This window comes from Hesperophylax consimilis, chromosome 13 (assembly GCF_061612785.1).
Source record: "Hesperophylax consimilis isolate HC1 chromosome 13, BYU_Hcon_1.0, whole genome shotgun sequence".
NCBI classification, from domain to species: Eukaryota; Metazoa; Arthropoda; class Insecta; order Trichoptera; family Limnephilidae; genus Hesperophylax; species Hesperophylax consimilis.
In genome coordinates this window covers 23,242,506-23,262,353 of record NC_142848.1, presented here as the reverse complement: position 1 = coordinate 23,262,353, position 19,848 = coordinate 23,242,506, and the positions used below count along the sequence as shown (strand labels likewise).

The following is a 19,848-nucleotide window of genomic DNA, read 5'->3' as shown; positions in this document are numbered from 1 at the left end:
ACGAGGAATGGCCAAGAATTGGTTTAGCATAAAATATTCCGCGCACGGTTAGGTTTCAAAAACAACTCACTGAATAGTGAACATGCACGGCTTCTTAATTTGTAAGTGTGTGTGCACAATTGTAACTATTGATTCTATTGCAGTAGATAATAACCTTTTGCAGAAGGATCTAGGGGTCCAGTTAAAGGTGGACATCCTCCTACGGCGGGAATCCACGGCTGGGCATACCCATTGAACTTGTAACCTTCTTCATCATTGGATACTTCCAATTCCAGGGTTCTTGTCGCTGTGTCCTTCTTGAGTATCTTCACCGTGTAGTTTTTGGGAAAGCCCTAAAATATTGTTAAAATGTTGGATGAGAAAAAATATTTATACATGTAACAAGCAAAGTGAAATTTGATTGTAAGATTTTCAAAACTTCTTACGTGGGAAACCTTACATGTGAGATAAATTAGGCCATTTTTTAATTTCAGTCTTCAAGGTAGGGAAAACCAAAACTCCTTGTGTGGGAATCCTCTTCAGTGTAGATGACTAAATTTAAGTGAACAAAATCCAAGTCTAGTCAATTCAAAGCACAACCAAAAAGGGTTAATTCATCTCAATATGCCGACTCTACTCTCGGCTTGGATTATTGGCAGCTGCCATATTTTATGAAAATACTAACCTTAAAATTTTTAAGATCATGTGTGAACAGGCAGCTAAAGAATGGAATATCGTCATACGACAAAGGGCAGATCACTGTCTTCTGAACATCCGAGGGGGTCACGACGAACCCCTCATCGGCAAGCGCCCATCCCTGCTCATGGGGCACAGCGCGGAACCAGCCCTCTTCCGTATCTCGGGACTTCTTCAGCTTCACCGCCATGAGGTCACCACTTCTAGTCAGGTCGTCTGTAGCTAGCGGTCGCTGCTTCTCACAGACCTGGTTGAAATCTTCCATCAGGGATGAATACTGGTGCGCCGTGTCTTCGTTGGTAGTGATGCACACTAGCCCCTTGTCCGTTGTTAAAATGACAGACATGCTCAATTTCTCGTTCACGGAACAATTTTCAACAACAGATTTCCTGCAGAAAAATATAACTTTAATTAGTATGTAGGGGTCGACATGAAATTTCAAATAAATAAAAAGATATTTTTGTTAAAGCTTAACACATAGACAAACAACAAACTTGATAAAGAGATATTTTTATTTATGTCTTTAACTAACCTAGTAGAGGTAATTTCCGAAAGCAAAATTAATGTATAAGGTCATCATTGCAATTGCAGTGCTTTATACTGTGTGTGGGCACCACTTTATAACACTGCAAATGCAGGCGTTCAGCCCCTAAAGGTTAAATCATATTTATTTGTAACTGGAAACCAGATTTATTTACATAAATATGTGAGTCGTGGAGTTGCAAAACAAACACTCTATCAAAAAAACTCCGGAGATGGTCCCCAAAACTGTTTATGCGTCCATTCTGCTTAATTGGTACACCAGTTTATTGGGACAGCCATTTTTAAATTTGGGTGTCATGTCATCTTTGGATTTCCGGTGTGGAGGGTTTTTTTTAAGGAAAGGAAGGAGAGGAAAATCTGGGATTTAAGGAAAAGGGTATTAGTGGTGGGTAGGAATCTTGGGTCAGTGTATCCAGGAGTGACAGACATTTGAATTCATCCCTCCCACTGCAAGACCATGGATCGAGAGAGTCTTGCTGGAGAGATAAAAAAATCATCTGGCCCGCCACCCAGCAGGTGCACCTCTGCTGTAGTCACCAAGCATAGCGAACTACTCGGGGTGACCTATGGCAGAGGTGTTGTGGTTATCCAACCAATGGTTTCTGGGGCGGCGGTACCCATACCCGCCTCCCAAATTGCAAATTATTTCGGCCAAAACCCAACGAAAAGAAACTACAACAAGAATGGCCTGACAACAAAGTTCCGAGCCACAAGCTGGGTGATTGAGCTGCCCAGCTTTATTTACTAAAGCTAATACACCATGACTCAATAAAAAGGTACTTCATTTGTATGATAAATTTAAACATCAAATATCAAACCGTAAAAATCTTGGTTTTTTTCTGTTTGATTTGTTAATTCAATTATATCTCACCTCAATTTGGGAGCTTTGGGGATCCTGTCCACTGGTGGACCTGAAAACATTACAATAATTTATTTTTATTTCATATAACTTTTCTCACAAAAACGGCGCTATACAAATAATCCAATCATTATTATTGTGCCATGTCTTCCTCAGGCGTCCCCGACTTCTTCTGCCATTCACATTTGCATCATGAATTCTCCTTATACTCCTTTCTCAGTTAATTCGCTCTACGTGCCCAAACCAACTGAGTGCCGCTTTCTTAATCTTACTAATTACGCTTACATCAGCCTTGCATTATTTGCGGATCTTCACATTTTTCACATGATCATATATGGTTTTACCACACATATGCCTCAGGGATCTCATTTATACAGCCTCTATACAGTTTTCAATGCGTAAAGGTTAAAATTGCATCACAAAAAAATTCCAGTATGAATGGTATCAGAGTGAGCCACCGACCACGGTCGTAAAAATTGTCCTACACATTTGCACAATAACCAGTTGAGTGGTTAAGCATGACAACTTCTTATGTGGGAACCTTGTAAGTAGGTTTAACTGTATTAGAATGTTTAAACCCACCTGCTGCGGTAATAGAAGCAATCCAGGGATGCAATTTTCCTGAGAAAGAACGGCCGTATTCAGCGTTGCTTAAATTCACGTCAATGGTTCTGTTTTGCTTGTCAACGGCTGACAGCACTTCTACCTGGAAACCTGTTTCCCAGTCCTGGAAAATATTGCATAAAAATTTTTTTTTTTATTATTGTTGCCTGTTCTAGGCTTCATCATTTGAAGCCATAGTCTACATTCAACGCCATTATAATTTTTTTTAAACACTGTACTAGAAACTCAACTGCTCCCAATTGTGCGGAGTCTTTTGGATGCAGTTTCACCATTTTCACCAAGACAATGTAAATTAATGAGAAGTGTCACAAATATCTATACTACATATATTAATTAAATATAATTTATTTGCCCATGTCAGGATTTGAGCTGTGATCTATGGATTCCTTCCGCTCGATTACAGAGGCCATCTGTTGTTACCAGTGTTGCCAGCATTTTCACTCACCAGGTGAAGATATTAATTAACAAGGTGTTACGACAATTGGACTAGAGCAAAGAAGAAAAACTCACTTTGATATTCTTAACGCCGTGCGTAAGCAAACAGCTGTAGAATGGGTATTCGGCTTGCGGTTTGGGACAGGCCACGGTCTTCAGGACCTGCTGAAGCGGCACAACACGGCCATCGTCCACCAGCGCCCAGGTCTGACGGAGAGCGACGGCTCGGTACCAGCTGTCGTCTGCTGCCAGCTTCACCGCCATGATCTGTCCATTTCCGGTGTTGGCCACCGCCGGGAGCTTCTCACAGACCTGGCTGAAACTATCTAGTAGGGACTGGTACTCTTCGGAATCCTCTACCAAAATGGAGCAAATGTTTCCTTCCGACCCGCTTGAATTGATGGTCAGAAGTATCTTCGTGCCCACCTTGCACGTTTCTGCTATGAATAATCTGTAAACAAAATATGGATAACAATGCAAATGGATTTTATAATGTAAAAAACAGTGATTAACCTATTTTTGTGAGATTTCACAAAATACATGACGGATTACCCCGTTTATTCCAAATCCACGGGACATCAAAAATCAACATTAAAAAATCACTAAATGGCCCAACACTGACTTTATTTTCAGTTTAAGGGGTCGTATTACAAAGAAGGCTTATTAAATTATTATTCATTATTATGTTATTAATTTTATATTATAATATTTGGATGATTTTTATAGTGTCAAAATCACCTCAAGAGCGCTTTACATATATAATACATTTCTACAATGATCCATCTTATTACTAACTATATACTAGTCAAAATATGATCAATTTATGGCAATTAACAGATTGCATCCACCGCAAAAAACCAGGGTTTGAAAATATCAAAATACCAGATATATTATATCAATATAATATTCTGTAGGTACATATGAGGCGTGTTGAAACAAAGACAGCAATCTCCACCATTGGTGTAAAATGAGTTAGATATGGCGATGGATAGAGAATCAAAAATACTATCGACTGCTGCAAAGGTTTCGGAGCATAAACGACAATATTCCATACATTTTTGAATTTTAATATTTAGTTCCACAACAAACATGGCGATTTCCTTCAGGTTACGGAACAAAAACAGCAGTTTTTGTTTGAGCCAATCAGAGACCCAGAAATATGATATTTAAAACCGCCACCCCATACAAAGTGTGAACAGCTGGTGTGATACATAAGGTATTGGAAAAATACAAAAAAAACATTTATTGCATTTTACTCAAAATGAAAAGAAGTGGAGATTGCTGTCTTTGTTTCAACACGCCTCATATATTCAAGAGATATTTAATTTCCGATGGGAAATAGGTGTTTTAAAATACAGTATCTATAAATAAGTATGAAAAGCATCTCCCTAGAGTTGCTGTCGTTGCGGCATAGCAGATAATAATATTACTCACAAGTGAAAAGAAGTTGTTTTTTGCTAATGGCCAACCTTAATGTTAGTTCGAGTGGCTAACAGCTGTTAATTAGCTGTCAACACTGGTCAGATATCTCCACCATACCGTGTGCATATTTTTTGAAAATGAGTTCCAAACTTACAACAAGCGACTTGAAGCCCAATAAATTTAAACACGCAGAAACCCAATAATTTATTTGATTTATTTGTATATATATGTCCATGGGGCTTTTGCATAACAATAGAGTACCTACTTATTTAATGTAAACGATGTAAAAAAATGTGAAATTAGTAGGAAAAGGAAATAAATGTGAAAAAATAACAACAGTGATAACAACAAAAAATAACAGTGAAAAAGAGAGGAAATATGTTGAAAAACGGACAACCTAATTGAAATATTTTCATTAATAGCTAATGTATTTAAAAACAACTTAAAATTGAAAATTTATAATCTATTTTTATTTGGCTGATAGTACAATCTAGGTTTCGCACAGGAAAAAAAACTCTTTATGTTTAATATTCAAGACAATAATCTGGTATTAGTTTTTGGTTTCAATAATAATGAGAATATACCAGTGCCATAATCAGATTGGATTGGTAATGCATGTATTAAGAAAAGAACAAAATGAATTTCCTACCTTTCAATAACAGAATTCTGGACATGTCCTGATGCCTGATTGCCTGAAACATAATCATACATATTGGTTTATAATATTGCAAATAATTATTAACCACACACAACTGTTTAAAACCACGAAACTGGCGGACCGCGGAACGTTGTGTCACTAAAATGGCTTTGCATACTTGGCGCTAATGTTTCCAATTTGTTAACAGAATTATTCCATTTATTTTGATTATATTGTAAAGCGGAAATACTCCGACCTTCTGACAGAAAATATCCGAGGAAGAAATTTGAAATAAAATGTTGACAGAAACAAGCCTTTTTTTTTTTTATATTAACTCCACACAGGAGGCCCTGAAGAAAATAATTTCCCTCAAGGCCTATGTCATCTTTGGGGATGCTGTGTGGAGGGTCTTTTTGTGGAGAGGAAGGAGTGAACATGGGTTTTGAAGAGTCCCATGTTGTAGGAGGGAGGAAACACAGAGGCCGGCAGTTCGTTCCACAGCCGAGCTGTTGAACTTAAGAACGAATCGTAGAAGCGACCCGTTCTCATGTGACAAGTGTCAACCGTGTACAAATGTTGGGCACGCGTTTGGCATGTATCCCGACTACGCACCGGTGCCGAAGGGATCAATGACGCTAGTTCCTCAGAGCATCTTCCATTGTAATACCGATAGAACAAGGACAGCATACCTACCTGACGCCTGTGCTCTAAAGATTGCAGTCCGTTTGTTAAGATTGGGGAATCTATCAAACGGACCGCCCGTTTTTGCACAGAGTCAAGGGTTTTTTTCAGGTATTTAGGGGCTCCAGACCAGAGATGGCTGCCAAATTCGACAGTAGGGCGCACTTGCGATTTGTACAGGGTCAGCAGTTGTGTACTATTAAAGTATCTGCGGGCCCTGTACAGTACGCCCAGCTTCTGAGAGGCCAGCTTTACTCTGGCTTCGATGGAGCCCCCATACCTGAGCTGGTCACTTATAGTTACACCAAGCATATCAATGGAAGGCCTGTTCGGAAGATTGCTTCCGTTGAAGGAGACTAGATTATCATTTAGATCCCTTTTAGACGTAATCAGACAGGATTGGGTCTTTGAAACATTAAATTCGACGAGATTATTTTTACCCCAGGAGGAAATACTCTCGAGATAACCGTCCATTCTCTGCTTCAAAGCCCTCCGAGCCGTTGGAGTTTGTGTGCCGTTTGCCTTGCCTTGATCAGTTGAAGTATTTAAATCAATAGAATTATAAAAACAAGAAGTCATTCTATACCTGATCTGTTGTTTGCGTTGTCTCCTTCCGAAGCTTTAAAAGATTTGAAGAGTTCTTGAAAATCATGTGCGGGATTCTGTCAAAAAAAAAAAACAAAAATGTAACCAAAATATAAGGTAATTATTATGTATTGTTTTGTAATTAAAATCATATAAGAATCAAATAATTTCTGGGATAGGGAGCAATATTTTCAAAATTATTATTGTGTTATCTTGAACACGTTGAACGCCATTGTGGAAATGAAGAAAAATTACCATTTAAAATTTGAAAAAAAAAAACTCAGATGGCATCGGCGACCATCAAAACGTATTCCTTATTTTTTTGACCAAAATTTTCCATGAAAATCAAGAAAATTAACTGCGGTCACCGGTGACCGTCATGGTTCTATGGGAGAAAAATGACGATTTTCGTTGAGGTCACCGGTGACCTACATGGCGTTCAACGTGTTAAGGGTAAGCGAGCAACTCAGAACAGTGGCAATTCTACACACTCTTGAAAAGTAATATAAAGTCATGAAAAAACTAGCTTAACCTCTCAGACATAGAATTTTATTTATTATGTGTCCCTTTGAGAACTGTCAGAAAGTGATAATTTTTGTGTTATTTACGATTTTTACTAAAATCTTCATAACTCACGTTTTGGGAAACGTAGCCTCATTCTAAAAAATGTTTTGGAAAGATTATGAAATCCACTATCGCATTGTGTTGTTATACGTAAATATTTGCGTTTCTAAATATACATTTTATGAAAACGTCAAAAATATGTAAAAATCGCTTACCATCATTTCAAAGCCGTGAAAAATGTACTTTTTTCTGAGTAGCATAAAGAAATAACACTTTATATATTGAAGAAATATATTTAAAAACTATTAGTCACCTCAAAATATTAACCGTCCAAACTAAAATATTTTTAATAAATTATTTATAAACGCAATAAATTATTAACGAACATCTTGACAGTTTCAATCGGCTTAGATAATGCACCTCTATGTTCCATAGATATTCTTGAATCCAGACGCGTAGCGTTATTCATTATCGATACTCTGTTTTTTAAATCATGGGAATCCGTATACTAGTGATGGAAATAAATAAATTTTTGTAAAATCTCGCGCGTTTACGTGAAAAGACGTTCTAATGTCTTGACCGCTATTATCATATTTACGTCTTTTGACGTTCTAATGTTCTGAGTGGTTAAATTGGTTAGGTTTATAGGCCTTTTTTATCACTTTTGAAAATTTTGTGTTAAATTGCCAATGTCCTAAATTGCCAAGGAACCATTAACTACTTATATTAACTATATCAACAACTATAAAACAGAAATCTATTTTCACATCATGAGCTTTGAAATATCTATTTCGTGGGGTTACCGCCAAAAGCTGCTAACTATATTTTTTGCTAATTTGAGTTAGCGAAGATTTTAATGTTTATGTATTATAATCTATGTCTGGAAGAAGTTTGGGTCCCCTCTTATGTCGTTAAGTAGGTTTTTAGCTACTGTTATGTGACACCTCACAAGAACCCCCACGTCTGTACAGTGTAAAGGCAGGGGAGCTAAGGGCGTCACCCAGTTGGGCAGCGTTGTGAGGCGGGTTAAGGTAGGGGCTGTAGAAAGGGATTTATTAATGCAGGTCGTGAAGAGGCCGGATTATATAAAGGAGGAAAAACAGATGCCGGTAGCTCATTCCACAAGACAAGAAAATAATTAAATTTAAAGCGCCAAAACTTTTGGGTTAGTTAGGTATAAAAATATTAATTTACCGTAACATTACTCATATAAGTGTAGACCATATTCTTCAGGAATGTTTTGAACCAACTTTCTCCTTTGAACTCGGCAAAATTTTCTCGGGCCAACAGCATGTAGGAACGTTCATACAGATTTTTGGTATCAACTGGAGATGCGACGCTTTTGTTGAGTGGGCCATTGCTGCTGCTTTTGGTATCAACTGGATATGCGATGCTTTTGTTAAGTGGGCCATTGCTGCTGCCCCTCTGCTGCGTCCCTGGTTGATTAGAATGGCGGGATGTGTTCTGAGGTGGAACCATTGACACTACTGACTTGGCATGTGAATCAGATTTTCGATCGTAAAAAACTTTTTTTTCACTTAATAGTGATTCATTATTGCCGTCTTTCTGGTAACCTTTCTTATCACGAATGTTCTGAATAGTGCAAAAAAAAGTAAAACAATTATTCAAGTGTGATAGAACATTCGGTTTATGGCCTGAGCTTAAGGGAGGTATGCAGACAATTTCCTTAGCTAAGCTATTGAACAATAAAATTAGATAATGCGAAATAAAAATTGTATTGACTTATTGTTTACAATTTTTGAATAACTCATTGTTTTCAGGATAAGTCACACATCTATAAGGGTGACAAGTAATGTATATCACAAGGAGATTGCATCAGTTGTTTGGTCTCCATTTTATAAATTGCACATTAAAAAAATAGAAGCAATTCAAAACAAATTTCCTCTTAAAAACGGAAAGCTCAGTAAAAATTAAATCTGCTCTATCACAGACAGTATTAAAAGTAAAGCATTATGAAGTGCGGTAACTTTTTTCTTTGGTAGGAGACGAAGACATCCATAGAAAGAGGGATGCATTTAAATAATATATCATTCATTTAATACATAAGAGTTAAAATATTTACTTACATTTCTGTGCTTGGCAAAACGAACTTTCATATTGTATGGGGGTTGGTTATCAAACTCCACCAAGGCACGTTTCGTATCTCTGGAAAATATTTCATTCAATAAATAACACCAACAGAAAATAAAGATGACACTACTTACTATAGTGTCATACACACCGTGTTCCACACTCATACAGCGACAAAGGTGAGGAAATTTGCTATGTCTAAAGTTATCAGCCAGAACTTTGGAGACCTACCCTTAAAATGTAAGTATGTGGTAGTTTCTCTTGAGGCAGTGACCAGTAGTGTCAAAAATCAGGATGACAATAGATCAAATATCGTATGTGTATTGCCAAAAATTCTGCAAGTGAACTTGAGGAATATTTCCAAGATGAACTCTCTCCTATCCCATGGTCTCTTTTCTCAGAGTAAGGTATGCGCAAATGAACAAAGTCCATATACAACTCATTTCAACCCTCTACCAAATAAGGCAGAGTTAGGAAGCAGTAAAATATGGTATAGAAGCATGCACCCACAGGAAAAGTTTATAGGAAATGAGAAGAGCAAGTCTCGTTTTATTTCCCTACTCAGAACCAAACCAAACTCGTTGTCTTCTAAACAAAACTCGCAGTCATAATCATTGATCAGGATATCGACCGGCTACTCCTTACAGCTCTCTCACCTCCCAACGTATATTACCAAAAAGTTGGTAAAGGTAAATCATCTAGCGCGTTATACTCCAAAAAGTATTTTAAACACATTGAAATAGTTGAAAACATTGTATTCTTTCACGTCTAAGTGGCTGCGATACAACTAAGGCTCCGTTCGGTCAAGGCAAATACAAATTTTCTAATATTCTTCTCAAGAACCACTCAATGATTAAACTTGTTTGTGTAAATATTTCATTGTATATTATAACAATAATTGTTAAGATAGAAAAAACATAAACCTACGTCTTTTATGAGATTTTATTTTCAAAAAATTGGTATAAGTAAATTTTTCGCAAATCAGCACTGGAAACAAGTATGGAAACAACATAAGAACAGGTTAGTAGAAAACGTTACACACAATCACGCGCATGCGTACTGTGTACACCGGCCGTAATACTGCAGTATTAGTGGCTGACAGATTTTTAAACCGTCCGAGCCCCAGGATTAGGGACATATTACTATGGTAAGAAGGAGATTGCAGACTTTGTTAACAATCTGGTTGATTTGACAAATAACAATCGGTTGCGTAATGAAAATGTAAAAAGCAGTAATACCCATTGGCAGCATTATCAGAGGAATATTTTAAATAGAAATATCTTTTTACCAAAGCAAATACGGAATACATAATCAAATTTCGAAGCAATTTAAAGCAGACCGGGTCAATGACATCGCAAATGTGATCTGAAGAAACTGAAGTTAGCTACTAAATGCGAAATGCAAAAATTACCGTGTTTTTGAGGATTGGAAAAAAGTGGTGCCAGCGCTGTAGCGGCGTAATAGGGAATCTTTATAAGAAAGACTGTGTATGTACAATGTTTTATATAGTCGCTAAAATAAAAATATTCAAAAAACTGAAATTTGTTTCCAAATGAATAACTGCTATTACTAGGCATGTACCTACCTAACACCTCTCAAATGTTAACTGAACATGAGCTTTATGAACAGCAAAGAAAAGCTACGATTACACTGGACATTTTATATTTGATTTTTTTTTGTTGTAATTAACTGCTTTGTTTAAGAAACATTGTTAGGATTTTTTTCTTAGATTATCATGAATTTCCCCCCTCCCCCCCAACGTTTTGCTGTATGAGTGTGGAACACGGTTTTTATGTCGCATTTTAGTAAAATTATAACATACTAAGAAATATAATAATCATTTCTATTATTGTAATTCAGACTTGCTGGTTGAAATAATAATTTTACTGGGCTGCGTTTGAAAGATTTTCTCGTGATACCTGGTAAAATTATAATTTCGCTGGGCTTCGTTGGAAAGATTTTGTGTGATAAAATTAGAATTTACAAACCGTGGTTAGAAGGATTGTAACAAAATGAATAGCATGCGCTGATAGGTCAGTGAATTAATGTTGGTTTAACAGTTTAATGTGCGCATGTCTGGGGTATAGCAGGATAGGACCGTAGAGTTCACTTGAGCGATTGATTGTATTTATATACAGTCGAACTTGGTTGTAACGATCACGGCAATAGCGAGTTCACGGCTCTAATGAGCAATTACAAAACGATAATTTAGTTCAGTCTTATCTTCATATAATTGTTGGCTGTTATAACGAGGTTGATTCACTGATATACCGTGCAAATAATTTTGTCAACACAATTTCTGAATACATGAATGGGTCTGAAAAAATAGTTGGGAATTATTCTTGATGTAAATAGTAACAAAGGGGCAGCAAAGTGCGGCGGTTAGCTGCCCGGCGCACAACGGCGGCTGGCAGGAATCTCCTATCCCATTAGGGACGGATTTACAAATCGTAAATTTGTTCCCTTTTTACGTCTTCTTTTGTATAACAATAATCGTCAATTTTTTTTTTTAACACTAATGAATATGTTTATGAAGGTACCTACATCCCTGCACGGGGTAAATTTATGATAGTGATGCACAAGTTTTTCAGCAGAGGGACCGCTTTGCCTATTTTTCAAACAGATCGCGATCTACTAGTGGATTTTTTTTAGTTTTCATTGAAGGAGAGAGGGTTGCTAATCCCTTGAACCAGGTGATGATGGTTATAATGCGTCGATTGTTTTGAAGAGGATATTGAGAAGCATGAAAGCGAAATATTAAAACAATCATTGATAATAAATTTGAGTAGTAAAAATGTATTTTTCTAATTATTATTTATTTAATAAGTAATACCTACTCGTATATATTGACAGTAGAGGCAGGTAGGTAGGTACATGCTTTTAAAAAATCATTTTTCGATATAACGAGTAATGGCTATAAGGAGCAAATTTAGTCAGTCCCCTATAGTGCTCATTATAACCAAGTTTGACTGTAATTGAATTAATATCATTTGTCAAAATATTAGTAAGGAAATATTTGTACTTCTTAGGGGGTATTTCATTATCTCTGATTATGTTCTGACTAAGCACTAATCCGCGGATAAGTCATTTTTTCGTTTTCACTATATCTGAATAACGCTAACGCTCGGGTTAAAGTTCGATTTGACTAATCAGTGCTCGAACCTCACGTTAGGCGCTATTCCTTGAATCAAAGATGGCGTCAAAACATTCCGAGATTGACAGCGGAGAAGTGAGTCGAATTTTGTTGCGAATTATTATGGATACCGAGGTTTTTGATTTACAGAAGCAGGTGAAAGGGCGGCGATGTGAAGGCCGCGAGTTTTAAGAGCTCGAATGAATTTGAATGCTTGTATGATCCATCCTGAATTATTTGATTGTGTTCAAAATAAGAAACAATGTATTAATTCGACACGAATCTATCTAAAATGACCTGATAATCAACATAACATAACCAAAAAAATGCACACTTTGCGGTGTGCGGACTGTGACGCATGACAGCCGTGGCAGTAGATGGAGTAACTGCAAACATTTTGCGATGTTGCCAGACTATTTCGAGTGTTATCTATCCGGAAGCTCGGAAACAATGGTGAAACGGTCGCCGTTGAATAACGAAGTTATTCTGATCTTTAAAGCCATCCAACGGATAGCTAGTCAGATATTTAGCCCGACATAGTGAAATACCCCCTTACTGCGGTTTAAAGCCAATGAATCCACCTGGATTTCACAGTTTCTCCTATATATTAGGGTTCTATAAATTAGGCACATCGTGACAAGCGATCGCTAAAAACATTTGTCATAATATGCCAAAAATCATTTGAGTGGTCAACCTTCTAAACTCCAATATCTGGTGAGGATCTTCCCCATTGACCACTACACTACTAACCCTCTCGTAAAGAACCACTACAAAATATCTTCCACTCCGTATTCTGTAATTTAATTTTGACACTAAACCTCAGGGTCCTGACCCATGGAGCTTACAGCTCTGCCACAAAGATCATCCATATTAAAAATTGAAGGAAAAGAGGGAAGAGGAAGGTTAGGTAGTATCTGGTTATTCAGGAAGAGTTACTAAATACACACAAAGCAAGGATATACTCGAGACTATCTTTCACTCCATAAAATATTGAAAAAAACTTACTCAGCAGAATTAAACGGTCCAACAATGGCAAAATTTTTGGGCGGCTGAGATCGATATATATTAACCACGCTGTACTTACTGAATAGGCGGGTTAAACCTTCTTTGGTCAATTCATTGGGAATCATTATAAAAAGTTTCAACCTGAAAGAAAAAATCGCAAAACATCATAATAAGTTAAGAGTGGTTCATATCAAACTTAGGCATCGGAATTTATAACATTTTGGTCAGAAGTGGAAAACTTTTAAACCTTAGAAACGGGCTATGAGGTGAATGAGTATCTCTTAGTTTGAGTATTTCTTTAAGCCTAGATGTACACCCCATTTAGATGTACACAAAAAATAATCATGCCTTAACTATTATCAACTTTATTTTGTTAACTGTTATAATGTCTAATGGGTATTACATTTACTTATAGTTAAATGAAACTACATATGTGAATTATTTTGTATTACTGATATTTATTATTTGAAAAATATTTTTAAAAAATAACTAATTAATTAAAGATTTTTATCACAAATCAAACGCTGTTAGCATTAAGGCCTATCCGCACACAACAGTGCCGACACGTGACGTATCCATCAGTGTCAGTGAAAAATGATATTGTGGCATACATTTTGTACGGCACTATCCGTACTCGTCAGTGACAGTGACGTTCAGTGATGTCAGTGCTGCGCCGACGCTCGCCGTGACGGGACGTGAATTTCTAGCGGACAATATTTTCACTGACACGGTCGCAGTATTTCAAGATGGACGACGAACAGTTGATTGAATTGGTCCGTGTACATTCTGCAATTTATGACCTTTCACATAGAAAATACATGGACCTTAATTTTAAATCAAACATGTGGAACAATATTGAAATACTCGAAAAACTTTGATTCATCATCTATCAGATGTTTATATAGGGTGGCGAACTCTCCTTCTTCTTCTTTTTTCCTCCACGCATTATGAACCCAATGCCTTCTTCTCACATTAATTTCTTCGTCTTCATCAAATATTAAAGCAATCGCTGCTAATTGTGATCTTGAAGCTGCGTAGAGTACCTACTAATAACTGCGCCATTCACTGCGCGTCGCCGTGTCGTGCCGTGTCGGTACTGACATGTACGAATAGCACGTCACGGTACTGTACGGTACGGAACTGTCGGTCACGTGCCGGCACTGTTGTGTGCGGATAGGCCTTAAATCAGTCATTTTAACTTTTAACTAGATAATAAAGAATTATACTATATAAATTGTATAAAATAAAGTCGCTAATCGCGTATGTCTATCGTATGTATGTTTGTGCGCTTAGTTCTTCCAAACTACGCAATGGATTTTGGTAGGGTTCACTAACATTCAGAGAATTTGTTCCGGAAGGTTTATAAATACAATACATGCTTTTATATATTTATGAAAAGTAGAGAAAGTCGATGTTTTGAAATCAAGCTGTAAAACATATTTTTTCGGTCGTTTACATTGCTAACGCTGGCTAAATCTTAGGTAAGATAACCATTTGTAAGTCCCCAAGCAATGGCGGGTACACATCAGCTAGTAATACTATATCTTAATAATAATAATATTTAGCTAATTTAAATAGCACCGTTTTTGTGAGAAATCACTTCAAGGGCGTTGCACAAATATATTTCTTAAATAGTTAATACTAGAACTACTGACTTAAGTCTGAGACTTATATCTAGAGACTTACGACTAAGGCCTATAACTACTATCTTAATAAAATATATATTTACATATAACTAACTAACTAACTAACCATCACGCCGTTTCCCCGCAGGGGTAGGCAGAGAGGACAGACCGCCAAACAACTCGGTCTTGACACACACTCCTTACCTCATTCACATTCATACATACTCTTCTATTGTTCTGACTCTTGACATGGCCTGACTCAAGTATCCGATTCACTTGGTCGTGCCATGTCTTCCTCGGGCGTCCCCGACTTCTGCTACCATTCACATTTGCATCGTATATTTTCCTTACACTCCTTTCTTCGCTCATTCGCTCTCATGCCCAAACCATCGAAGCGTCCCTTTCTTGATCTTACTCATTACACTTACATCAGCCTTGCACTCGTTGCGGATCTCCACATTCCTCACACGATCATACATGGTTTTACCACACATACGCCTCAGGGATCTCATCTCAACAGCATTCAATCTACTTTCATCCTTTCTTTGCCAGTTCCATGCCTCACTTCCATACATCAGGGTAGGTAGCAGCACTCCATTGTGGACTGTTTACATATTTAGAAACTTATAACTAAAATTATTATTAACAATCTAATTTTACAAGCGCCAGAAGAAGGAGGAAGTTCTATTATATTAGGGTGTTTTTAAAAGTAGTTTTTATTATTGGCTGGAAAGATTATATCATAAATGAATGAATGAAATTAATGGTTGATCTTTAACGCATTTAAATGATTCATCTGACAACAATTAAACCGATTAACGTCTTATGTTGTCGCCGATATGGTCCATTGTCCATTGGTAGGCAAGTCAACAGCATTTTGACTTTATCATAAGTAGTTGAACGCAATCGCTAGAGAATCTTAAACTCGAATCAAAATTTCTTTTAAATCAGTAACCAACAGCTTTGACAAAAATCAATGTTATGCTCTCTGCATATATCTTTGTGCACTTAGTGCATGACGCACTTGCCTTTCTTCTTATTTTAAAGAGGCAACAAGTATAGTAAGTACGTTTTTGGGAAAAGGCTCTTTTGGAATGTCTTCTTGAGAGTTAGAGAAGTCTTTTGATAATTACAAAAAAAAGTTACTTTAAAGATAATCATGCGACATTTTGACTCAGATGGTTGTTATATTAAAAAATTTGTGAGGCTGACTGTAATGATGCCTACACCTTCAGAAAGCATGGAATACTGGCAGAGATGTCACGCACGTGCGGCAAGTAATTCATAATAGTTAGAAAGAGAGAGCTATATTTTGCTTGCAAAGCGTCAAATAGGTTTCTCTGGGGAATTATATCTAACTAATTCTATCTAATTACTTCCATTGATTAAATTTAAAAAGTATCCTCTCGTCTCTTTAGATTGTTATATGTAAATTAATAATGTCAAATAATAATTTTCAGTGCATTAACACACACACACACTCGTTATACAATGAAGTGAATGTTAGCCTTAAAATGTTTTGAATCGTACCTAAACAATCATAAGCAGAAAGTTCAAATATCAAATATTGACGAAAAAATTATGCAACACATGGTAAAATCACAATGGAGAACCATCAACAAGGACGTGCCGCAAGGAAGCATTCTTGGGCCTCACCTCTTCCTTGTGTACTAACTAACTTCTAACTCTACTAACTTCCATTAATTGCTGGCACAGGATGTTCAATGTTTGCTGATGACACTGCTCTGTTATTTGAATGTACTGGAGACGTTGACGAGTTTAATAAACATGTTAACGAGACTTGTCAATCATTAGCAAACTGGCTGTTATCACAAAATCTGTCGCTTAACACAAACAAAACTAAACTTCTAAAATTTTGTCCAGTACAAGCTACTCCTATAAACATAAATGTTAACTTTAACCCTAGATTCATAACCATTCGTCCCACAGACCGCGCAAAACTTAAATTTGTTTCTAGTGTCTCGAGTGAAAGAGATAGAATGATGACCTCTCAAGTACCTTCCTAGATCGCTTGTTCATTAGTAACGCGGGTGCGCTTGCCTCACAGTCAAGTCTTGTGGACAAGTTATAGGCCTTTGAACGTCTGAGAGACGAATGTTTATGAATAGTGTAACTTTTGACGAGACTGCAAGTTATTTTGAAAACATTGTTTTTGATGAGTTCTTGTTATACAGAGTAAAAGTAAGTACATGATATTATTCTATATGAGTTATTATTTATAGTTACATCTTATTTTATCATTCAAAATGTATTATTGTGTGTATTTTACTTCAAATCTTTTTATTTTATTTTCTAATGGATGAACGGCAAATTGATGACTGTTTGAATCGTTTATCTAATTCTGGTGATGATGATTTTACCAGTCAGCAAAAGGATGTAGAAATCAGTGGAATTATCATGAAATGGTCCCGACAGATTCTGACAGCAATAACGACATGGTTACGTAAAATACACGAAATGCCAACTTTGAAGAGATGCCTAAAAAGGAAAATCGCCGAAGTTTTAGATGAAATGCCTACCATTGCTACACCTGGTCCAAGTGATACTCAAAAAAAGGTTTGTGGTTATTGTGATTATAAAAAAACAGCATATGACAAAGTTCCAATGCAAGCAATGCAAAAAGTATATGTGCATGGACCATCGCGGCCTCATGTGTGTGGAATATACCGATGAAATTTAATTTTAACTCGTTTATTATTTTTTTTGTTACCTAATTAAACATATTAAAAAGTGCCGCCATACTTAATTTATTTATTTTATTTACAAGTACCCCAAAACTCGTCACTCAAATTTATTCGTCTGTGAGATGAATGTTTATGAGTAATGTTCCTCTTAGATAAGGTTATGAATCTAAGGTTAATAACAATCATATCCCAAACTATATCACTGCTGGAAATACAAATAGATGCAAATATAAACTGGAAAGAACATGTATCTAAAGTTGTAGCAAAAATCAGTAGCTTCTCTTTTGTTCTAGGCACCCTTAAAAATATCTTTAACATCGAGTCAGTAATCACCGCATACTATGGATACGTATACTCAACGATAAAATACGGAATAGTATTTGGGGAAACTCAGTAAACGTCAAAGATGTTTTTATCATCCAAAAGAGGTGCCTACGAAAAATTACAAACTCTGATCACCTAGATTCATGTAGACCAGTTTTTAAGAATCTCAAACTTCTGACAGTGAAAGAAATATATATAATGGAGTTATGCCTGTTAGTTCGATCATCTCCAGAAAAGTTCCCACAAAAAAACTCAACACATAAATATGCTACAAGGTTCACAGAAAACTTAATATCAAAAGCAAACAAAACTATATTTCAAAAAGGACTACACTACATCGCCATTAAAGTATTTAACAACCTTCCACGTAGCATCAAACAAATAACCGATATACTCAAATTTAAATTATTACTAAAAACATTTCTTTTAAACAAATGTCACTACACTTTAAATGAATACCTTACATAAATTAAATATCTCTGTTTTTTATTTTTTATTTATATATATTTGTTAACATGTAATTGTTGGGATTTGTACTATAATGTGTATTTGTTGGGTTAGCTGGAAGAAATAGAATGTAACCTATAAGCTAGACCCTTTGTATTCTGTATTTTTGTGCAATATATGTTTTTTGAATTTTTAATGAAACAATGGCTTATGGCGATGCCATACGTAGTAATGCAAAATCATGTGTTTTTGGTTTGAAAATTCAGTCGCCTAGAAATGTTTCAGATGCTTTAATTAAATACTGCGAGTAGAATTCATCTTGGCCTTTGAAATAATCAAGTATTTTTTAGATAAGTCTTTTTATAAGCCCAGAAAAAAATCCTGTATAAGGCCTATGAAAACTGCTTTAAAGTTCAAAATCTCCTACTTACGAACCCATTTTCGGTTATGATTTTGTTGTATAATGTGGCAAATTAAGTTATTTATAAAATTATCGAAAAATAATTAAATATTTATGCCTGAACATCCACAAAATAAAATAAAAGGCACTTTTTGGCCATGTTTTTTTCTTGCATAAATCAAAACAGGCGGATGGTGTTAAGCGGGAATTTAAACCTTATCGCCATCTACGTAAGGGTTGTTATTGATAGCGGCTCAATTTAAAATATTACACGACGTAGTGCATCGCCTTAAACAGTAATGCAAATAAAAACAAATGAGTATACTGGATTTACTGCAATGGCTGACAAGCATGGAATGCGATAAAACAATAAATAAAACGATAAATCACACATTAAACATCCCTCAATGTAACACTAACTCAAAACAAAATGCTTTTATTCACCGTGCTTCATACAATTTTAATACTCCATACAGTGAATTAGACTTATTTAACTCAGCACCCCACAATTTCAAACCTAAAATCAATAAATAATTATAGTATCATTATTATTTTTGGTAAATATTCGGAATCGCTGGACAAGGATTATACCAATTTTTTTTTAATAAAACCTATTATTTAATTACCTTATTTTTTATTAATACACATATGTACATGCTACACATTACTCAGACTAGATCCATCCCATACCCCTCCCTTCCGCCACCCCATCCCTATAGGCTAATGTAAATAATTAAAATACCTAAGTGAAAACCTATTATTGGTTAAATAATTAACACTTACTACAACCATACCTTGTACTAATTATAACTGTTGGTTTTCCAAATAAAATAAAATAAAACACCTACAACCTGCAAATGTAAATAATGCACAAACTCGTTTTGTGAATGTTTGTTTTTAAACTAATTCCAAATCACATTTCAACTTCTAGATTCGTAATTTGCGCCAAACTTAGTATTGTTGTTTAAAAAGATAATATTAAGGTTTTCGCTCGATTTGCTTAACCGGTAAATTAAGGTAAAGTTTGTTCGGCCATCGCTCAGTCCATATGTCTCATGTCCTCAGGACATGTTTTCGTCCGGTATGCTTTCAT

General features: G+C 36.0%; 1 protein-coding gene across 4 annotated transcripts in view; it reads right to left on the bottom strand.

Moving 5' to 3' along the window:
- The window catches only part of LOC149418618 (uncharacterized), a 54,441-nt gene that overhangs the window by 34,364 nt on the left and 229 nt on the right, over nucleotides 1–19,848 (bottom strand). For 3 of the 4 annotated variants that reach the window (XM_089638878.1, XM_089638881.1, XM_089638880.1), the window contains exons 2-11: nucleotides 13,255–13,395; nucleotides 9,113–9,191; nucleotides 8,220–8,618; nucleotides 6,463–6,538; nucleotides 5,208–5,250; nucleotides 3,212–3,587; nucleotides 2,660–2,804; nucleotides 2,090–2,129; nucleotides 665–1,064; nucleotides 155–332 (exon numbers count right to left, since the gene is read on the bottom strand). In XM_089638878.1, the coding sequence (XP_089495004.1) occupies nucleotides 155–332; nucleotides 665–1,064; nucleotides 2,090–2,129; nucleotides 2,660–2,804; nucleotides 3,212–3,587; nucleotides 5,208–5,250; nucleotides 6,463–6,538; nucleotides 8,220–8,618; nucleotides 9,113–9,191; nucleotides 13,255–13,395 (1,877 nt within the window). The remainder of the gene's footprint in view (nucleotides 1–154; nucleotides 333–664; nucleotides 1,065–2,089; nucleotides 2,130–2,659; nucleotides 2,805–3,211; nucleotides 3,588–5,207; nucleotides 5,251–6,462; nucleotides 6,539–8,219; nucleotides 8,619–9,112; nucleotides 9,192–13,254; nucleotides 13,396–19,848) is intronic. The other variant, XM_089638879.1, reaches the window with a different exon arrangement.